Source organism: Neurospora tetraspora (assembly GCF_033439725.1).
Source record: "Neurospora tetraspora strain CBS 560.94 chromosome Unknown B0H65scaffold_4, whole genome shotgun sequence".
Lineage (NCBI taxonomy): Eukaryota > Fungi > Ascomycota > Sordariomycetes > Sordariales > Sordariaceae > Neurospora > Neurospora tetraspora.
In genome coordinates, this window is record NW_026944386.1 from 653,374 (window position 1) to 672,763 (window position 19,390).

The following is a 19,390-nucleotide window of genomic DNA, read 5'->3' on the forward strand; positions in this document are numbered from 1 at the left end:
TGGTGTCTATTCAGTTCTCCATGAAGCAAAGTTCCCCCCAGTAGTAGTCGAATAGGTAGGTAACTTGCAATATACAAGCGCGTGCAAATGAATTTTTACACGCACACACACACACACACGCACACACACACACACACACACACACAATAAAAAGGGTGAAACAAGGAGGAGAAAGAAGAATGGAAAAGGGGCGAACCAAGCCACTAACCAAGGCACTACGCAATGAACACTGCCCTGGGGTCCTGAGAACTGGAACACTAACCGGTCGGTCGGTCGGTCATCTAACGCCAAGCGTTGAAAAGGAAAGGGAAGACAGTAGTGACGGTCTTCCCTCTTTTTCTCCTTTTTTTTCTCTCTCTTTCTCCGTTTTTTTTTATCTCAACGGAGAGAAAGGACATGGATGCTTGTCGCTTGACCGTCCCAATGATGTAGGGTACGTACTACAAGTACGGTGAGGAAGAGGCGGGTACGTTGTTATGTACCTGCAAGTATGAACGGCCGAAAGACTACATACACCACAAGACTAGATATATAGAAGCGCAACCTAATTCGACCACAACAAAAGGGACAAACGAGAAGCGCGACGTTACGGGAAGGGGAGCGGGAAGAAGAAGGCGTGGAGTCTAGGTACTGCCTAGGTTGTGACAACGGCGGGCGTGCACTAGTAGTACTGTGTAGAATCAGGAGAAAGAAGCAGGAAACTGAAAGCTGTCACGGTGTGAAGCACATGCGATCAAGTACTCCTTAAGTTCTGATTCCGCGAAGCCGCGTTTTTTGAGGTGTTCGATGTAACTATCGTACTTTAACGCCGGTGGGTGGTGATAGTGGAGAGGGATGCGATATGGATACTCGATATGATTGTTTTATAAGGACTTCGGTCCTCCACTCCCTGCTGACAGCGAGAAAGTTACGTAATAAAGGTACCTTAGGCAGCCCCTTATCCTCCCAAACGAACAAGTAACCGCCCTTTAGCGGCTGCAATCTACCATATCCCCCCTCCTTCATAGCAACATCACCAACACCATCTTAATTCACCCCCCGTCCGCCCGCCTCAACCCCTTTCCTTTTCATATATGTACACTCATCAACCCCCTACCGCCTCCCCCTAGCCATCTCCCGTCTAGACTCCGCCACGTTCGATCTCCCCGCCTTCTTTCCCGCCTGACTCTGGGTACGCTGAAGTAAGCCCTACTTAACCTCATCCACCTTCGTCCTCGGCGGCTCATCCAGCCTCGTATACGCCTCCTGAATAGCTCTCACTTCAATCCCATCCATCTCCAGCGCCACCAACCAATCTCTCAGCTGGATATTCTTCCCCTGGTCACTATTCTCTCTCCACATGCCCAGCCGGTTCTTCTGGTTCTCCGACGTAAGTTGTTGCGGTTTATTATCCGCCGCCGCCGCGGCGCCAGCCTTGCCAGCGGGCGTAGAAAGGCCATCGCCACCTAGAGATGTGCGCGGAGTGCTAGCGCCTGACCCGCCGCCGCCGCCACCGCCGGCGCCCGCGTTCATCCACGAGTAGGACTTGCCCTTCTTGCGACCGAAGCCGCCCATGATGGCGTTGAGGGTTTGATTGGCTGAGGCGGTGGATGAGGCTTCGGCCAGCTTGGCGGCTGCGGCGCCCCGCTTGAGTTCCTTCTTGGAGAGGAGCTTGCCGTCGGCGTCGGCGGTGGTGGGAGTCCCCGGGGCCACGGAGCCAGCGCGGGAACCGGTGCCACCAGCAGCTGTGTCCGGGTTTTGGCGCTTTTGGCGCTTGCGGAGGCGGGCTTCTTCGAGGTTGCGGTCGGCGCGAGCGGTGTCGCGCAGGGCGGTGGTGAGATTGTTTTTGGTAACGTTGGGGTCGTTAAGTTTGGCGGCGTCGTAGGAGCCTGCGATTTCGTTAGTAGAGTTTTGGTTGGGAAACACCGAGAAAATACATACGCTTAAGGGGGTTGGGCTGAGGACCGACACCAGCGGCGGCTTCCAAGCCATCTTGAATGGCATCATTAAGCCCCGTCTTCAGAGGCACGGCCACATCAGCCCACTCCGCCGGGACCTCTCCACGAGAAGTCGTCTGGCGGTTAATCGCAATGGTATGCGCAGACTCGATTATTTGCCGGATCCTGTGCTTTGTAGCAATCGACAACAGGGCTATTTGGTCACTCAAATATGAATCGATCGGGATCCATGAGCTGGTGACAGTAACAAGAGCACCACCTTCACCCGTCTTTGTGCTCACCGTGACTTTGGGCTGCGTTGACGAAGGGTCATTGGCTGGCTTGCTCTTGTTGACTGCACTACCGCCCTTGAGCTCGCTGTTGAGCTCCAACCCGTACTCCTTGGCGATCTTTTGGGCCTTCCAATGCAGCGGGGCCACCTCCAAGAAAGGCGTTTTCAGTTCGTTTGCCCTCGTCAAGGCCAACCGATGTGCCGCTTCATCCCAAGCCTTCTTTGCCAACTCCTTCTCAAACTCCTCCTGGCTTTTGCCATCGAGAGGTTGTGAGGCCTGATTGGCCCATCCGGCACCGTAGAAAGAAGCCTTACTACCCGGCGGATTTGCGGGCAGCCCAGTCCTCGCGTCCTGAGAGAAAGATCCGGCATAGTAGTCGGCCAACGCCTGCTCTTCAGCACGCAAATCGACACCGGTACCAGCCAAAGAGTCGGTGACATCATATTCAGTTTCCTTCACCGGTCGCTCAACAGGCTTCTGAGGAGGACCCATAGCACCACCGGCGGCGGGGGTTGTCAGAGCTGGTGGTGGTGGGCCGATAGGTGCCATGGTAGCGGTCGTATACTGCTGGTTCTGCGTATTCTGGGCGGCCTGGGCCCCCATGGCATGGATTTGCTGAGTCGAGGGCCCATGGGCGGACAAATTAGGCGGAGCTAATGATGGCGTTGCCACCCCAGGTGTCACTGGGCCAGGTGTTGTTGATGCAGGTTGGACTGGAGGCATGGATAGCCTGCTCTCAGGCATCTGCAAGCCCGCGCCGTGTGAAACAGTAGGACCTGTTCCAGGAGTTGTGGCCGGGGTCGGACCCGGGGAAGGCACAGCCAATGGTGTGGATGGCTGAGAAACGTTTCCGTTTGTGAAAGACTGGTTGTATTGCGGGAGACCTGGCGATTGCGTTGTCGCAAACTTGGGACTAGCAGCTGGCGGCGTCGGGGCCGCGGTCGATTGGGGAGTAGTGGCGTAGTTCTGAGGCACGTAAGGCGAGCCCGGCTGAGAGGCAGGACGCTGCTGGTTCGGCGGTATCGAGAACTGCGCTTGAGTGGTGGGCGCCGGGGAGGGTGTGTGCTGGGGACGAGCAAACTGCTGTTGCTGATGCATTTGCGGGCTCGGATGTTGGATCTGAGGTTGTTGCAGCTGGGCCTGGGGGTGCTGGAGTTGTGGATGATGTTGCTGTTGTTGCTGCTGCTGAACATGCTGCTGAGGATGTTGGGGATGTTGAGGTTGTTGAGCGTGTTGCTGGTGTGTTTGGGCTTGCGGGTGCCCTTGCTGATGGACCTGCTGCTGTACACGTTGCTGCTGCTGCTGCTGCTGCTGCTGCTGCGGCGGCGGCGGTTGGGTCTGCTGTGGGGCATGTTGTTGCTGTTGCTGTTGCACATGCTGTTGTTGTTGCAACTGCTGAGGAAGCTGGCGAGGCTGAACATGCTGCTGAGGTTGGGCGCGTTGCTGCTGTTGTTGCTGCTGTTGCTGAGCATGGGCTTGGGCTTGTTGTTGAGCGAGCATCTGGGCACGTTGTTGTTGTTGTTGCTGTTGTTGCTGGAGCTGGAACTGTTGCAACTGCGGCGACATTTGTGGTGGTTGCTGCTGTTGCAACTGAGGTTGTTGTTGTTGCAACTGGGGCTGCTGTTGTTGCAACTGAGGTTGTTGTTGTTGCAACTGAGGCTGCTGCTGTTGCAACTGAGGCATCTGAGGCTGTTGTGGTGGTTGCGCCATGGTGATGGCGCCCTTGGGGTGGACAGATGGCGCAGGCGCAAACAAGTCGAGATGTACGAAGGGTCGATGGCGTGGGCCAAGGTCGTCGTCCGTGGAAAGCAGTCGAAGCTATTCCTTGTCCTCCAGCTCAAGGGGAGGCTGATGAGCTCCCAGTTGATCAGTTGCTCAAGTGTCCCGTCACCGTAAACTCAAGTGGAAGCAGGCGAACCTGCGCTGCCACTCTAGCTACGCCGTGTGTCTGCTCCCATGCGTCGCTCGCTCGTGTCGATCGGTGTTCGAGTCGGTCGATGTATTTCTCGCTCGTGGTAGTATCGTCGTGGTCGGCGGTTGATTGTCGTATCGATTTGCGCGGGGTGTGGGCGACCGTGGAAGGTGGTGAATTGTATTGTTGCGTGGGTGACTGGAGGAGGTCGAGGTGTCTTTGACAATGACGAACAATAAAATCGAAAGAGGGACTCGCACAACGAAACGACCAATTGCTGCCGCTGCCGGTTGCTTGTTGCTGGCGGCGGCACGAGCTCCACTGAAGGTCGCGTCTGGTGAGTGAATGGGCCAGTCACGTGTGGGCTTGGCAGTTATAGTGGGGCTTTTGGCCCTTGACGTTTTGCGGCTGGCTTAGGATTGAAGACTCCCGGCAGGCAATCAGCCGCCAACTTCAACCTCACTTCATTCAACAACCACTTGCCATCCTCATCCACATCGCATTCAACCACCATCAACAAGAACACATCAAAGGCGCCATTCATACTCACGGCGCGCGCTAATCCGTAAAATTGCGCCTTTATTCTCACATCTACCATCCACACCCTTTTCTGACTGACGTACATATTTCGCGTCTCAAATCGCATCAAAACCGCCACGCGCCGCCATTCAAACAATCACAGTCAGCTGCTTGGAAGGTCGTAAGTATACAGGTCGACGGTGGGAAACAAAGGATCTACGCGTGAAGCGAACGAACCAAAGGAGTACCATATACAACAAGACGCCCTAAGCCATGGCTTCCAAGCGGAAGGCCGCGGCGATGGCGACCGAGCCAGAGGAGCCTGTCGACCCAGCTGATGAGCTCATGTTCCTCAATCTCGGAGGAGGCAATGAAGTCGGCCGGTCGTGTCACATCATTCAGTACAAGGGCAAAACTGTTATGGTGCGCAAATCAACCATCACCCCTTTCAAGCGACACGGGCTGACCTCTCCGCGCTGTAGCTTGATGCTGGCCAACATCCAGCATATGATGGCCTAGCAGCCCTACCATTCTTTGATGACTTCGATCTCAGCACAGTTGACGTTCTTTTGATCAGCCAGTAAGCTCGACCCCTTTCCCCCTTTTGCTATGGCATACATCCATATGTATGCGCGTCTATCCACGAGAGACAGTGCCGCAGTGTTTGGCTTGGGACAAGATGGGTTGATCGAGCTGGGCTCTGGATATTCGACATCGCCAGTGAGAGCCAGTGGCAGAGAGCATACCTGCCATGCCGCCTTACTCTCTGATCTATGTGGTTCTTGCCCGCTTTGCAACATTGTACTGTCCATCATATACATGTACTCAGGAATTGAAAATACAAAAAAAAAACATTTGTCGCCATTGCCCGCTCCTCTCCTCCCTTTCCCCTCCCATCTTGTCTGCCACTCGCGCTGCATGATCTCTGTGAAGCACTGTCCTTGTCCATAGTCGCCTACGTTGTCCAGACACATTCGAGACTGACTGCTCACTTTCTAGTTTCCATATCGACCATGCGGCTTCATTACCATATGTCTTGGCCAAGACCAACTTCCGAGGCCGTGTCTTCATGACACATGCCACCAAGGCCATCTACAAATGGCTTATCCAGGATAGTGTCCGTGTTGGCAACACATCGTCGAACCCGACAGCATCGCTCGTCTACACCGAGGAGGACCATCTCAAGACCTTTCCCATGATCGAGGCCATCGACTACAATACTACCCACACCATCTCCTCGATCCGCATCACACCATACCCAGCCGGCCACGTCCTCGGCGCCGCCATGTTCCTGATCGAGATCGCCGGCCTCAAGATCTTCTTCACTGGCGACTATTCCCGTGAAGAGGACAGGCATCTTATCTCTGCCAAAGTCCCCAAGGGCGTCAAGGTCGACGTCCTAATCACCGAGTCCACCTACGGCATCGCCTCTCACATCCCCCGCCCAGAACGTGAACAGGCCCTCATGAAGTCCATCACCGGCATCCTCAACCGAGGCGGCCGCGTCCTCATGCCCGTCTTCGCCCTCGGTCGCGCCCAGGAGCTCCTCCTCATCCTCGACGAGTACTGGGGCAAGCACCCCGAGTACCAGAAATACCCCATCTACTACGCCTCCAACCTCGCGCGCAAGTGTATGCTCGTCTACCAGACCTATGTCGGCTCTATGAACGACAACATCAAGAGGCTGTTCCGCGAGCGTCTGGCCGAGTCCGAGTCCTCCGGCGACGGTGCCGGCAAGGGAGGACCGTGGGACTTCAGGTTCATCCGCTCCCTCAAAAGCCTTGACCGCTTCGAGGACGTCGGCGGCTGCGTCATGCTTGCTTCCCCTGGTATGCTCCAAAACGGCGTCAGTCGCGAGCTGCTGGAGCGATGGGCGCCGAGCGAGAAGAACGGCGTCATCATTACCGGTTACTCCGTCGAGGGCACCATGGCCAAGCAGCTCATGCAAGAGCCGGAGCAGATCCAGGCCGTCATGTCTCGCAACATTGCCGGTGCCCGCCGCGGCCCCGGTGGTGATGCCGAGAAGGTCATGATTCCCCGCCGCTGCACCGTCCAGGAGTTCTCCTTCGCCGCGCACGTTGACGGCGTCGAGAACAGGGAGTTCATCGAGGAAGTCGCCGCCCCCGTCGTCGTCCTCGTCCACGGCGAGGTGCACAACATGATGCGTCTCAAGTCCAAGCTTCTGTCGCTCAACGCCAACAAGGAACACAAAGTCAAGGTGTTCAGTCCCAGAAACTGCGAGGAGCTTCGCATCCCTTTCAAGACGGACAAAGTCGCCAAGGTGGTGGGCAAGCTGGCGTCCATCCCGCCGGCACTTAAAGAGGCGAAGACCGGCCATGATGGACCTGGGCCTCTTGTCTCTTCGGAACCTCAGCTTATCACTGGCGTGTTGGTGCAGAACGACTTTAAGATGTCCCTGATGGCTCCCGAGGATCTGAGAGAGTATGCTGGTCTGACGACTACTACTATTGCGTGCAAGCAGCGTTTGAAGCTGAGCGCGGCGGGTATTGATCTGATTAAGTGGGGTCTTGAAGGCACATTTGGTGGCATCGAAGAACTTCCTGAAGCCAAGACGAAGCGCGAGATCGTTAAGAGCGAGAACGGCGATACGAAGATGGAGGAAGCTGATGAGGAGCTGCCTCACGGCGACGACGTGGTGGCCGCTTACCTCGTTATGGGATGCGTTACCGTCCGCTACCGTGCTAGCGGCGAGGTTGAACTGGAGTGGGAGGGCAACATGCTCAACGATGGCATTGCCGACGCCGTTATGGCCGTGTTGCTTGGTATTGAGAGTAGTCCTGCTGCTGTGAAGCGTACGTCCCCCTTCCCCTTCCCCTTTCCTTTCCCCCGCTCTTACTTGTCCCCCCATACTAACTCTCTTCGTCACAGGCTCCGCCAGCAAAAACCCCCACACCCACCCCCCCTCCCCCCTCCCCCAGAAAAACCCTCACGCCCACCTAACCCCCACCGACCGTCTCGACCGCCTCCTCATGTTCCTCGAAGCCCAATTCGGCTCTGACAACGTCTCCCCCATCGCCGACCCCAAGCTACCTCCCCCTCCCCTTTCACTCACCACCACCACCACCAAAGCCATTTCCTCCCCCTCGGAGGCGACGTCACCCAAATCCGACGCAGACGCAGACGCCTCCATGGACGTCTCAGAAGACGAAGACGAACAACTCACCGCACGCAAGCACGCTGAGTTACAGAGATTGCATAAAATGGGAATTCCTGTGCCCGGAATCCAGATCAAGGTGGATAAGATGGAGGCCAAGGTGTGGTTGGAGGATTTGGAGGTGGAGTGTGCGAATAAGATTTTTAGGGAGAGGGTTAGAGCTGTGGTGGAACGGGCGGTGGAGGTTGTGGCGCCGCTTTGGGGGTGAGTTTGAGGAGGTTGAGGGGGTAGAGGGGGTTGTAGAGGGTGTGGTAGGAGGTGTGGTTGCTATGGTAGCTGGTGATGGGGGGTTGAGAGGAGAGGGGGGACGGGGGAAGGGAGGGGGATGAGAAAATGAGAGGAGAAAAGACGAAGAAGGGAGGGTGTCTGGTGGTATCTCATTGGGCAGAATGGACAGACGAAACTTTGGAGAGGAAAGACATGATGAAATGGAAAGAAAGATTGTTGTGGATGAATGGACGGGAAGGGAATAAGGACTTGGCAAAGATGGAGGGTATCAACGAACAAAACAAGAACCTCTCGCTGTTTTTCTCTTAGGTCCAGGTGTTTGATGTATTGTAACTGTTACTTGTCTATCTACCTACTCTTTCTTGCTACTTCTGCTTCAAATAGACTCGGGCAAAAGTCCCATGGCTTTAATTTCAGGTGGTGCGGTAGTTGACTGCATCCGTTGATGTTGTGAGTGACCGATGGGAGACACACTAGACGTTGCTACTAACAGAACCGGGAACCGGTGGTTCAATTCTTTTAAAGGTACTGTAGGTACCCTAGTTGGGTTCCCAGAGGTACCTGTGTTGCTTTTCGCGCGAGGCCTTTCCCAAGCGCCACAGATGCCGCGGAGATCAATATCCTAGGACGCCTTGCCCCGGTCCAGAAACGTCCAGATGGATGGCATCGGGTGTTGGGCATACGGTTGGGCATACTCACGTTGAAATGAGGGGGCTCTGCGAGGGAAGAACAGGAGGTGTCGGCATATTGGGGATGATTGGTTTCCCTTTGCCGCTATAATATATATACCTTTCCCACACTCAAGCCCCTTGACAGTTGCCAAGATTTCCCGAGAATTGAGCTGACCACAACTTTTTGGCAAATGGGCCTTTGAAACGAAAAGAACAAGACTTCATTTGCCCATATCTTCACTAAATAAGGAGATGAAAGAAAAATGATAGTAGATTCAACATCAGCGCGCTTAATACTATCAAGGGAGCACCCTTTCTGATGATATAATTGAGTTTTTTTTTATTTTCGTCTTTTGTTTCGATAGTCCGTTTGTTAAAAAGTTGTGGTCAGCTCAATTCTCGGGAAGTCTTGACAACTATTAAAGTACTTAAGTGTGGGAACGGTATTACAGAGGGACGCGCTTGTACGGTGGCCTAAGTATTGGCTATGATCAATTGAAAAAGTTTGGTCAGAAAATGGCCCGTGCTAGCTGTAGGCACTAGATTTATACTAAAGGGTAGTTTCTACAATCCAATGCAATACCCTCTATCGAATTAATGAAGTAATGAAGCAATGAAGCAATGAAACAATGAAGCAATGAAGTAATAAAGTAATAAAGTAATAAAATAATAAAGTAATGAAGCAATTAGAGGTAACCAAAGTCAATTAAAGTCGAAGGGGTATAATGAATTGAGATTCTGAGAGTTAATAAAATTTGGGAGCTTCGAAGTTTATTAAAATTTAGGGTAGCAGTGCAAATAGATCCCCCGGTTCTTCTTCAAATTTTAGTTAGAGAGTGAATAAGAGCCTTAAGATTTGCTAAGACTTTTTAAGGTAATAGTATAAATAGATCTTTCGCTTCTTTTTTAAATTTTAGACTTTGGGATAGAGTATTAATATAAATGGATTTCCCTGTCCCTTTTGCTCTCTCCGGGCAATAGGAATGAATAAGAATTAATAAGAGGTATAAGAATTAATAAGAAGTATAAGAATTGATAGGAGTGGATACGAATTGTGAATATGATAGATAATATAATACTTTTAGATAGGGGTGAGTTTTCTAATTTGAGTATGCAAGTAATATGGAGGCATTGATATAAAAAGGTTGGTAATTGGGTATAATTGAAAGTTCGGACCAATTTTTAATTGAGTATAGCTAATACTTGGGTTACCGTACGCTTATAGATATCTACTAACAATAAGCTATTAGGCTTAATGTTATAGGGTTAGAGCCTAGGGGTTAAGCTTGGTTATTGCCAAGCCGTATCCTATCTTATCGATAAGGATGCGAGCCTTCTAGTTGGCCAAACCTACATACTTGCCTAGCCCGTACAGTCTTAGCACTAATTATATAAAACCTTCTTTCGATTATACCCTTCTAATACAATCTTTCCTCTCTTACTTCCTCTATTAAATATAGCATTTTAACCTTACGACTATTCGTTATATTTAATTCGTATAGACCTATTATATTATATTTAACCCTCTTTTTAAAACGACCCTTATTACCTCTATTATTATTCTCTCGTAGGTACGCCCGAAAGAACTCCCACCGTCGCTCTCGTTCTTTAATAATAATCTTTTTCGTCCTCTATAATATTTTAATAACCACTCCTTCAAATTGTATAGTTTACGAATTTTTAAGAACGTTAAAAATAATTTGCTTTCTTAATTAAATAGTTAATTACCGAAATCGTTAGTTTTAAAACTTCGGCTTCCCCTCTCAATAACTTACGTCTGTAGTAAAAGTTACACTACACGTATCGGAGAGGTATGTTGCTGCAAAAATCTTATAGCTGTGATGAAAGAAATATATAAAGCTAACAAAGCAAATCTGTACCTAGATTTGAATTGATTTGACTGATTTTTTATACAGATTTGATTTGTCACGCTAGGGGTAGATTTGCTTTGCTTTATTAGCATTTGATTTGTATGAATCACTGGGGACCGGTGATAGAGGCCCCGGGGGAGAAAGTGTTAGAGGGGTGGAAAGCAGGAGCATGTGGGTTAAGCGTATGTGAATTAGGGCCGTATGAATCAGGTGGTGGCAGATTAGGGGCATATGAGGGGATAGCCGGGGCATATGGGTTGGGGACATGTGTGTTAGGGCCGTACGGATTTGGGCCATATGCCTCAGAGGGGTGTATGTTAGGGGCATATGGATTCGGGACATATGTATCCGGTGTGAGGTTACTAGGGGCTAGCGTATTTGGGAGAAGAGGCCGAAGGGTGCGAAAAGGCCAAGGGGCGCTGCTTGCAGCGGTAGCTTGCGTGTTATTCCGAAGACTTGCGGGACGTTGATGCTCGGAGGCATCTTCTATGCCTACGTGCCGTGAGACGTCTTCATTTGAACCCTCGTTCTGGGGCTAAAGGCCTGATGGTTGTTGGTCCATGATATCTTCCGCTTTGGATTGCGCACAACCGGAACCAGCTGATGATGGACGAAGTGGAAGACGAACATATGGGATATTGCAAGCTTTAAAGGATTCGCTGGGCATAGTCCCAGAAGACGGAACATCGTCGAAGCCATGATCCCGCTACCTAGATTTTGGTGGAAAGTACAGTAGTTGACAGATCTTGGTTAGAGGGAATCTGGACTACCTACATTGAGAATATCAATTGTCTGGGCTGGAGCAACCGCCTGAATGAAAAGAGTTTATCTCAATCCATATCTGTATAAAGTTTCTTCGACGATGAGAAAGATTTGACCAGCTGTTCCTCTCTTGTTCCATGCAATTCAGGCAATTGCAGTCATTATGAGACTCCGTAGAAGTTAACTGTTCATGCCTTTACTCGTTGCTATTTTAACTACAACAACAGGCATTGTCATGTTTGTGAGGAGACGTACCAAGACATTCAGTATCGTTGATTGTACCGCCAACGTTCAGAACATCTGCCTGAGTCTCGGATCATACAACTTTCACTCGGATGTGAACCACTTCTTCCACGAGGCCAACGAGCTTCTCTTTGGCGGTGATGCATTGATGGAAACGCTATTAAAGCGATGGACAGATGTCATTCGATTGTAAAGAAGATGATTGAGCTAACTCCTTGTTGGACAAAGGTCCCACAATGGCTACCCTTAAGGCACGAGCACAGGTTCATGGGACAAAACGACGGTTCGTGGCACCTGCCTCTGAGAATTATGATATCGTATGGAAGGTAGGATTTGGAAGTCGATGTTCCCGCATCATGCGGTCAACTTAAGGCAACGGCGTCCTTCTTCAGGCTTTTCGTCCTTGACCTCCAGCTTGCCACCTGTCCTGTAGATGATAAAGGATTGGTATACGGTCGGTTGTCGATATGATCAAACGTTTTTCAGAGTACCTGTATTCTTTGTGGGCATTAAATGCACATATTCGGACATACCTAGAGGTACATATGTCTGATTTCCAGGGAACCTAAAAATCAATGCCCCGAGTCTTTGCGGTAAGCACCGCCAGCAGCATACGTCTGCACAATGTATGTCCATCCAGTTGGTGAAAGCTCTTCAACATTGCCTACCACCCGATTTTTGCGTGCGTTTCTATCCACAGGCTCGGAGTTACTCCCTAAACATCTGCCAGTATACGTGGCCCAACAAGAAAAAGCTGGAATCCGAATTTCGGAGTATCTACGGTACTATTTAAACCTGGTTTGGAAAGCCACATGGCATTTCCTCCATGTCCTCCATTCAACCAAGCCTCCAGTTAAGTCATTTCCGTGTCATCAAAGCCACTTCGTCTCAGTTCTCTACCCGCACTTCTCCTACACCGGAGTCTCGTTCCGCAAAACACAAACCATAAGAAAAACCCTGGATTTATTTAATTCCGCCTCTCTTCGCCCTCTATTATATCGACTTATCCTGCAAGCAACACAAATGCTATAACCACCCAGGTATGAGAGAACCTAACCTTCGATCCTTCTTTCCGTCACCCATTACCGTAGCGCCGTGGCTTGCTTCACGCACCTTTTTCGTTGTTCATTGTTTATTCTTTACTAACGTCTTGGACAGCAGGCATTCTTATCACCTACGAGGGTTCCTGATACCGAAGCGCAGACTGCCCAGGAGCATCTTTCTCATCCGCGTCGCCCCTTGCACAAACGAGTACATAACCAGCGGAGGTCTCTTGCTTCATAACACAGTCAGCTGGATCTGTTCAAACCTCGTCTGGTTGGACATTTGGAAAAAAAAAAAAAGGAAAAAAAAGGAGAGAGGAAAAAAAAAAAAAAAAAAAAAGTCCTTGAAAGCTCCTTGCCAACTCGGCACCCTGATCTCTACCTAGACATAGAAACGGTTCAGACCCGCACCGTTCTATTTCCATCAGCTTCTTTTTTCCATAACACCAGCCACACAACGAATGAACACAAGATGACGGACTTAACCGAATTTGACCTCTTTCCCTACCTTCTGTTTCCATCAGCTTCTTTCCATAACACCAGCCACACTACGAACGAACACAAGATGACGGACTTAACCGAATTTCACTTCTTTCCCTACCTCCCGGAGGAGCTAAGGGTCATAATCTGGAACCTCACCCTTCGGCCGCTTGACCGCCGTGGGGTTCACATTTTCAACGTTGAGGAGAGAACTTCGGATAAGTGGAGTCCTGTTGTATCAGGGGCGGATGTGCAGGAAACTCGGGCCCTTCAACTATGGAAAAGGCGTGAGCCTGGGATGCCTTGGTTACATACTTGCGTTGTTCTCGGGAATCCCAAGACCACCAGAGAACCTCAAGGTGCGCCGCGCTCGACATATCTGATCGACGGCGGACTCTGGATTGCCTACGACGTCATTAGCAAGGCCTTTGACAAAACAAACGAGTCTTGTACAACGAGCTTGTTTGTGCGCAAATGGAGCAGACCGATGCGGTGCCATTATTTCACCGTTTTCCAAGATCGGGATCTTTTTACTTATCGGCCCGAGTGCTGGACGCCAATGAAGCATAGGGACAGGGCTCTCGAAGGGGAGTGGGTTCCCGGATCCGGGCCAGTTCGCAAATGGAAGCCAGTTTCCAGATGGGAGCGAATCTTTGGTGGCGAACCGGATGGGCCCCAAGAAGATCTGGATTACGAGTACACGTACCGACATCTGGATAAGCTGGGCCATTACCAGAACCACATGGCTATCGAGTGGCATCCAGCCTGGTCTGTCAACTCCGCTGCTTTTAAGGAACTCACGAGCGGTCTGGTGGTACCCTCATTGCAACGGGATCAAATCTGGTTTATCGATTACGGGCTCAAGCCGAAACATGACAATTTCGCCATCACTGATCTTTATTCGAGACGGCAATGGGAGGACTCCGAGGAGGAGGTACTAGTCTTTGATGACGCCCATGGAGGCCGCTATGTGGAGGTATATTTTTACGAAAATTATATCAATCCACACTCGGGCGAGAGAGTGGGCTCCGTGGGTTTCGATGGTACGGAGTTGTTTGTGTCTACGGACGGGAGTCTGGCGAGGCTGATGGAGTTATTCTGGGAAGACCTGCCGAAAAAGATGAAATCAATGCGAGTGAGCAGTGGTGGAAAGGACTGGGTACAATGGGGGATCCTCGCGTACCTGCCTCCGGGCTTTGATGAGGGCAAACAACGCCTGGAAGCATCATCCACAACAAAGACACAAGAAACTTTAGAAGAGAAGAGGAACCGCCTTGGGCCTCAATCGCTTCTGATTGCTGACTTGAATTGGTCATAGAATTAAATCATAGATTTAAGTAATAAAACTTCCGTTAATTCTAGTTGGTACATCACGTCGTTTTCATGCTCCCTTCCAGAGATCGATCTTGTACCCTTTCACCCGGAGTAGAATGCATTTTGTCCGGAAAAGATATCGCAATGGGGTGTTGCCCAAGTGTTGACTGTTAACGACAACCTCAAGTCAAGTTAAAGAAAGAAATATAGCAATCTCCTCCTCGAATTTGAATGCCTAAAGTACACTCCTCACGAGGCCTCTCTCACTTCCCAGAAATCCAGAACTGCCAAAGACAAAAAATTCCATGAGCCGGTGTCTCCAATCAAAATTGCACCCTCCACCAAAGATTTCCTTCTCCGGGTGCCTACCTATTTAGCTGGGCCTTCTGGGCTTGCTTCTTCCTCTTCTTCTCAGCAAACCGTGCAATCAATCACCAACGTTTAGCACCCCCAAATGCATTTGGTTTCCTCCGTTTCACTGGTCTTTACCACCTTAATAGTGATGGATCCAAGCGCGCCCGAATCCAAACTCGCACCAGTGTCTTGAACGACATAATTATCGTCGACTTCGGAAACCGAGAAGGAATTGTGCTTGTGACTCCACGGGCAATCCCAGTAGACATGGCACACCTTCGTGTTGCCATGGTAGATGTCGAACTGGCCCTCGGTGCCGCTAGAGGTCCATTCTCTACCGGAAGCGGCCACGCCCATAGATCCGCCGTTTGGGCCGGCATAATTTGCTTGCACGTCGTTGTCGGAAAGCTCTTGGTCTTTGTTGGGGTATTCGTACCACTTGCCCCTGCAGAAGTGAAGAAGGAGCGTTAGTATTAGTAGAGGTTGATTGTCATTCATGATGGGGAGACGATGGCAGTTGGTTGTAAGAAACTGAAAGGGAAGGATTTACCAATTGAGATGGGCGTTCCTGATGTACAATTCCCCAGAAGAAGCTTGGTTTCGAATCGTCATGTAGACCCATTGAGCTTCGGCGTTGGTGCTTCTTGCCATGTTCATGGTAGGTCCGCGGCGGGGAGAAGGAGATCCCGGAGGCGGAGGGGCGAGTTCATGGTCGACACCCAAAGGGGCGGCAAAGGTGCCGGCAACCAGACAAATGAGGAGCAGGCCAAGCGCCAAAAGACGGGCTGAGAAGCCCTTTCGGAGTGTTGCCATCTTGAGGTTGTGATTGGGTGAACGATGGTTGTTGAATTTTATGGCTGTGTTGGGAGCTGCTTTTTTTGCTTCGTTGTTTGTGATGGTCGTTTGGTATGTGAGGAACCAAGGAACGTTTGTGTGAAGGGTTTGAATGAATGGCAAAAGGGGAGAAAAGAGAACAAGAAGGAAGCAAGTACTTGAGTAAGGGAGCAGGTTTTTATGATGCAGAAATATCTATATTTATTGAACTCACAGGTATGCGTCTCCTTCCACGCTTTGCCACGCCGAGCGTTGGAGTTCTTATGCTTATCCGCAATGGAATATTCGGACATGTCCAGCATTGTTTTGCTCCGACTTGGTGCATAGAGGTACGCAGCCCTCATGCAACGCAACTCCAGAGCGGGCGTCGGGGCGGACATACGGAGGGGAAGGCTGGAAGGGAATTTGTAAAGGGACCTCGTTTCCTGGTTTCCCGAGTTTCTACGGTATATCCAGCGTGGCACACAACGCAAGCCATCTCAAGGCAAGTCAAATCGGGGGTCTGGCAAGGCAAGCCAAGTCAAGGTAAAAGATAGGCAAGTCAGACCCCTGGCTTGCCTTGACTTAGCGTGTGTGCTACGCTGCTTATACCAGCCCCTGACGAAGCAGAAGAAGCCAGACGACGTGGTCTGTCCCTTTCCGCCGCTTCTGTATTCACCATTGTAGTTGAGAGCTTCACGTGATGTCACTTGGTCAGATTCTAAGCAGAGACACTGCAAAGTCTGAGTTACTGACCAAGATCTCGAGCCTGTCGAACCTTGGACAGCCCTTCTAACGATGATCATTTCATCAGCTGTACCAAGTAGAAACCTACCGAGATCTCGACATGTCTGGCTCAATTCCCTCAACCGGCTCATAATTCTTGCACAACATGCGTGCAATCTCAGATTTGCATTCGCTGTCATAAACAGGAAGGATGTTGAATTCCATGAGGAATGGACGTGGCGGAATCGGAGCGCTTGAAAGATGAGCATGATCTTCCTCATGCCTAGACGTTTCGGCTGCAGTGGTGAGAAGTATTTGTTTGAGGCCCTCATGGCATGTTCGCGTAACAGGATAAGGTGCGGTTCACAACCCGTGGGACGAGTCGGTTAACGGGCAAGTGGTGATCGGATTACTGTCCATTCGTTTCCTGTATTTCCGCAATGGCTATATGTGCGTACTTGTTCTCTGGCTGCTCTCCCTCACGTTGGAATTCCCCCGCCCCGGCGAACCCAGGAAGTTGTGCCTTCGTCAACTACCTATTACAGCTGATTTCATTCCCAACGAGGATCAAGAAGAGGGGCAGGTCCAATATCCACTCCCCAAGTAAACAGCAGTGCTCCAGAACCATCCTCACTTCGTTTGACCCGGATACACCTGGTAGCCCTCTGCCTCAAGCCGGGCGGATGACGTTCCCTACAGGAGCATGCTCCTCTAGCAACCTCTGCATGCTCATGCCCATGGTAGAGTAGACCGTACAAGCAGTACTCAAAGCCGATCTTTCCCTCCTTTTGAAAGACGTACCAGCGTTTGATCCTGCCGCCGTTGGCACTGGCATGGAATGGGATTAGTGCCGTGAGAATCCACTCAGGCCCGACCCGTTCGCACTCAAAGGCTTCTTCAGCTATGTCAATGATATCCATCACGGCCCTGTCAAGACCGGATGACTCCCGCCTCCGCTTCGTCCACGAGTCATAGTCGTCAGAGTTATCTTCATCTGTGTCGTTCTCCTCCTCATTTTTCATCCGCTTCTTTGCAACAACGAGGTCATCGTCCCCGTCCATGTTAGCCGAGGACCTGCTCCGCTTGCGATTGTTCTCACCCACCACCTCAGCAACCTTCTCCATCATCTTTCCCTTCGCATTCTCCAGCGCAGTCCCCACCGTGCGACTGAGATGCACCACCTCCGCATGGATCAAGACCTTCTCCTCCTCGACAAGCTGCAAGACCGTTGACTGGGTATCGCGAATCTTATCTGTCAGCTTGGTCTCGGTGTCGCTCAGTGCCTTCTCGACGTTGGGTAACTTTGGACCGCCATCTGTGCATTTGGCGCAGGTGGGGGTGCTCTGTTGGCTTTGAGCTTGGCTCTTCTTGAGCTCCGCTACGTCGGATTTGACGGCTTTGATGTCTGAGGCGAGAGCGTGGAGGAGTAGCTTGATTTCTGAGAGCTCGGAGTTGGAGGCCATTTTGGGTGGCATGGCTCGACGGCCGTTCGGGCCGGGTGGTGACGGCCTGGTGAAGGGTTGAGGATTGGCAGGTGACGGTCGAGGGGAAGGCGTGGAATAGCTGGGCTGTTGCGTCGGCAGTAGCTGAATTTGGGCAGAATCCCTTCCTTTGCTTTCCAGGACTCTCGAAGCCGGCGAGAGTGACTTCTTGCTAGAGCGTGGGGAAGAAGAATGGAAGCGGAGGGGAAGGCTGCGCAATGCAGTGGCTGCGGTGGTGCGGACTCACTGCATGTTGGAAACGTGCCCGTCCATTCACTGGGCTTTCCATTCACTGAACTTTCATCCCATTAATGCATTGCCGTGGGCTGTGTGAGGAAACTGTGACCCGAATGCAATGTAGGCCGATCGTTGAGTATGTGGATTGTATTGACGATGCAAGAGGAGGAGGTCCATGGAATCCACCAGGCCTTGTGGACTGGTTGATACACAGGATGTGTGAAGGCATCGTAACTACCCTGTGCAGAGCCTCCACTGTCCAGTGCACCTGCAATATCCGTGACAGACATGCCTGCCAGTTTCGGTTGTCCCTTCCCCTGTTTGAGAACTTCCAGTCAACCACATTTTTGTCATTGTCCTCTAGCTTCGTCACTACCTGGCTCGAATTGTTACAGAGAAGCCAGGCGCCATGGGGACATTCGGCATCTGGGGATAAAGAGTGGAAAACGAAGCTGCAAGTTTTCACCGAGATCCTCATGTACAGGCTTGTGTTGAAACTGAAGTCTCGAAAGGGAAAATGTGTGTTCCAGAAAGAAGCCAAAAAAAAAAAAAAAAGAGATTCTAAAACCAACGACAAGGGCATCTGCTAGAAGAGGGCGAAAGAAAAAAGTTAACGGAAGATGCAAAAAACATACAACACCAGGGATTCGCTGGTCGTCACCGACCCAACTACTAGTCTAGCCCTCACTGGCTTATCTATGGGAGAGCGGACGGGATCCCGAGTTTTCCAGTGGGTATGGTCGTATGTGCTCATTCCTTGCTACGAGAAGCCTTAAGTATTCATACTTTTGCTACGGTGATGTCGAGAGGACTCGTTGATCACCTTCCCCAAGGTCAGGGACACTACTCGTTCTCTAGTCAGGATATCGTACTCTGAACACAACATCTTGAGCAGAAGGTACCCTTGGCTTTCTTTCCCCTGTTCACATCTTTCCGGAGTCCACTGCCGTGCTGCAGTGTCTTAAATATGCTGTGGTATAACCCTCCGGCACTAATCGAACACCCAAGAAATGTTGAATCTCCTGGAAACCGTGTTCTAAGTGTACGGACATAGAGTGTACGAAATCAAAGTTATTCCCCATCAAAATGAACATGACTATTGCTTTAGGAGACGTGAAATCGAAAGATGACTTGAGGTGTGCTACGTACCTACGAAATAAGGATAAGCCTGAACATCGGAAACAGAAGAACAAAAAGAAGATAAAGAGAGAAGAACAACAGCGACAAAAATCCTGGAAAGGAAACACAGCAATAAAGAATATGCCAACCAATTGGAATAACTCAGGAACGTGGCGCCCACATGTTCAGCTTTCTGTCCATCGCATCACGCCCGTTCATGTAAGCACGCCAGC

The 19,390-nt window shown here is 50.8% G+C and overlaps 5 protein-coding genes across 5 annotated transcripts; 2 read left to right on the top strand and 3 right to left on the bottom strand.

The window, feature by feature from the left end:
• Positions 1 to 1,052: 1,052 nt before the first annotated feature.
• Positions 1,053 to 3,636, bottom strand: B0H65DRAFT_523903 (uncharacterized protein). Its single transcript, XM_062828807.1, has 2 exons — positions 1,921 to 3,636; positions 1,053 to 1,868 (listed from the first exon to the last, which is right to left on the bottom strand). Exons 1-2 carry the CDS (start codon positions 3,305 to 3,307, stop codon positions 1,189 to 1,191), a joined length of 2,067 nt encoding a protein of 688 aa, XP_062681316.1. The 5' UTR covers positions 3,308 to 3,636; the 3' UTR covers positions 1,053 to 1,188.
• Positions 3,637 to 4,565: 929 nt separating this feature from the next.
• On the top strand, positions 4,566 to 8,046 carry B0H65DRAFT_523906 (Endoribonuclease ysh-1). Its single transcript, XM_062828808.1, has 4 exons — positions 4,566 to 5,063; positions 5,123 to 5,220; positions 5,640 to 7,453; positions 7,530 to 8,046. Exons 1-4 carry the CDS (start codon positions 4,914 to 4,916, stop codon positions 8,021 to 8,023), a joined length of 2,556 nt encoding a protein of 851 aa, XP_062681317.1. The 5' UTR covers positions 4,566 to 4,913; the 3' UTR covers positions 8,024 to 8,046.
• A 5,152-nt stretch (positions 8,047 to 13,198) lies between these two features.
• On the top strand, positions 13,199 to 14,431 carry B0H65DRAFT_523909 (uncharacterized protein; the record flags this gene model as incomplete). Its single annotated transcript, XM_062828809.1, has 1 exon — positions 13,199 to 14,431. The coding sequence occupies one exon, from the start codon at positions 13,199 to 13,201 to the stop codon at positions 14,429 to 14,431; it is 1,233 nt and encodes a 410-aa protein (XP_062681318.1).
• Positions 14,432 to 14,868: 437 nt separating this feature from the next.
• B0H65DRAFT_442205 (Aegerolysin-domain-containing protein) lies at positions 14,869 to 15,594 on the bottom strand (the record flags this gene model as incomplete). The annotated part of the gene is made up of 2 exons (XM_062825567.1): positions 14,869 to 15,226; positions 15,332 to 15,594. The coding sequence occupies 2 exons, from the start codon at positions 15,592 to 15,594 to the stop codon at positions 14,869 to 14,871; spliced, it is 621 nt and encodes a 206-aa protein (XP_062681319.1).
• A 1,270-nt stretch (positions 15,595 to 16,864) lies between these two features.
• B0H65DRAFT_572992 (uncharacterized protein) lies at positions 16,865 to 17,795 on the bottom strand (the record flags this gene model as incomplete). The annotated part of the gene is made up of 1 exon (XM_062830529.1): positions 16,865 to 17,795. One exon carries the CDS (start codon positions 17,793 to 17,795, stop codon positions 16,872 to 16,874), a length of 924 nt encoding a protein of 307 aa, XP_062681320.1. The 3' UTR covers positions 16,865 to 16,871.
• Between the last annotated feature and the right edge of the window lie 1,595 nt (positions 17,796 to 19,390).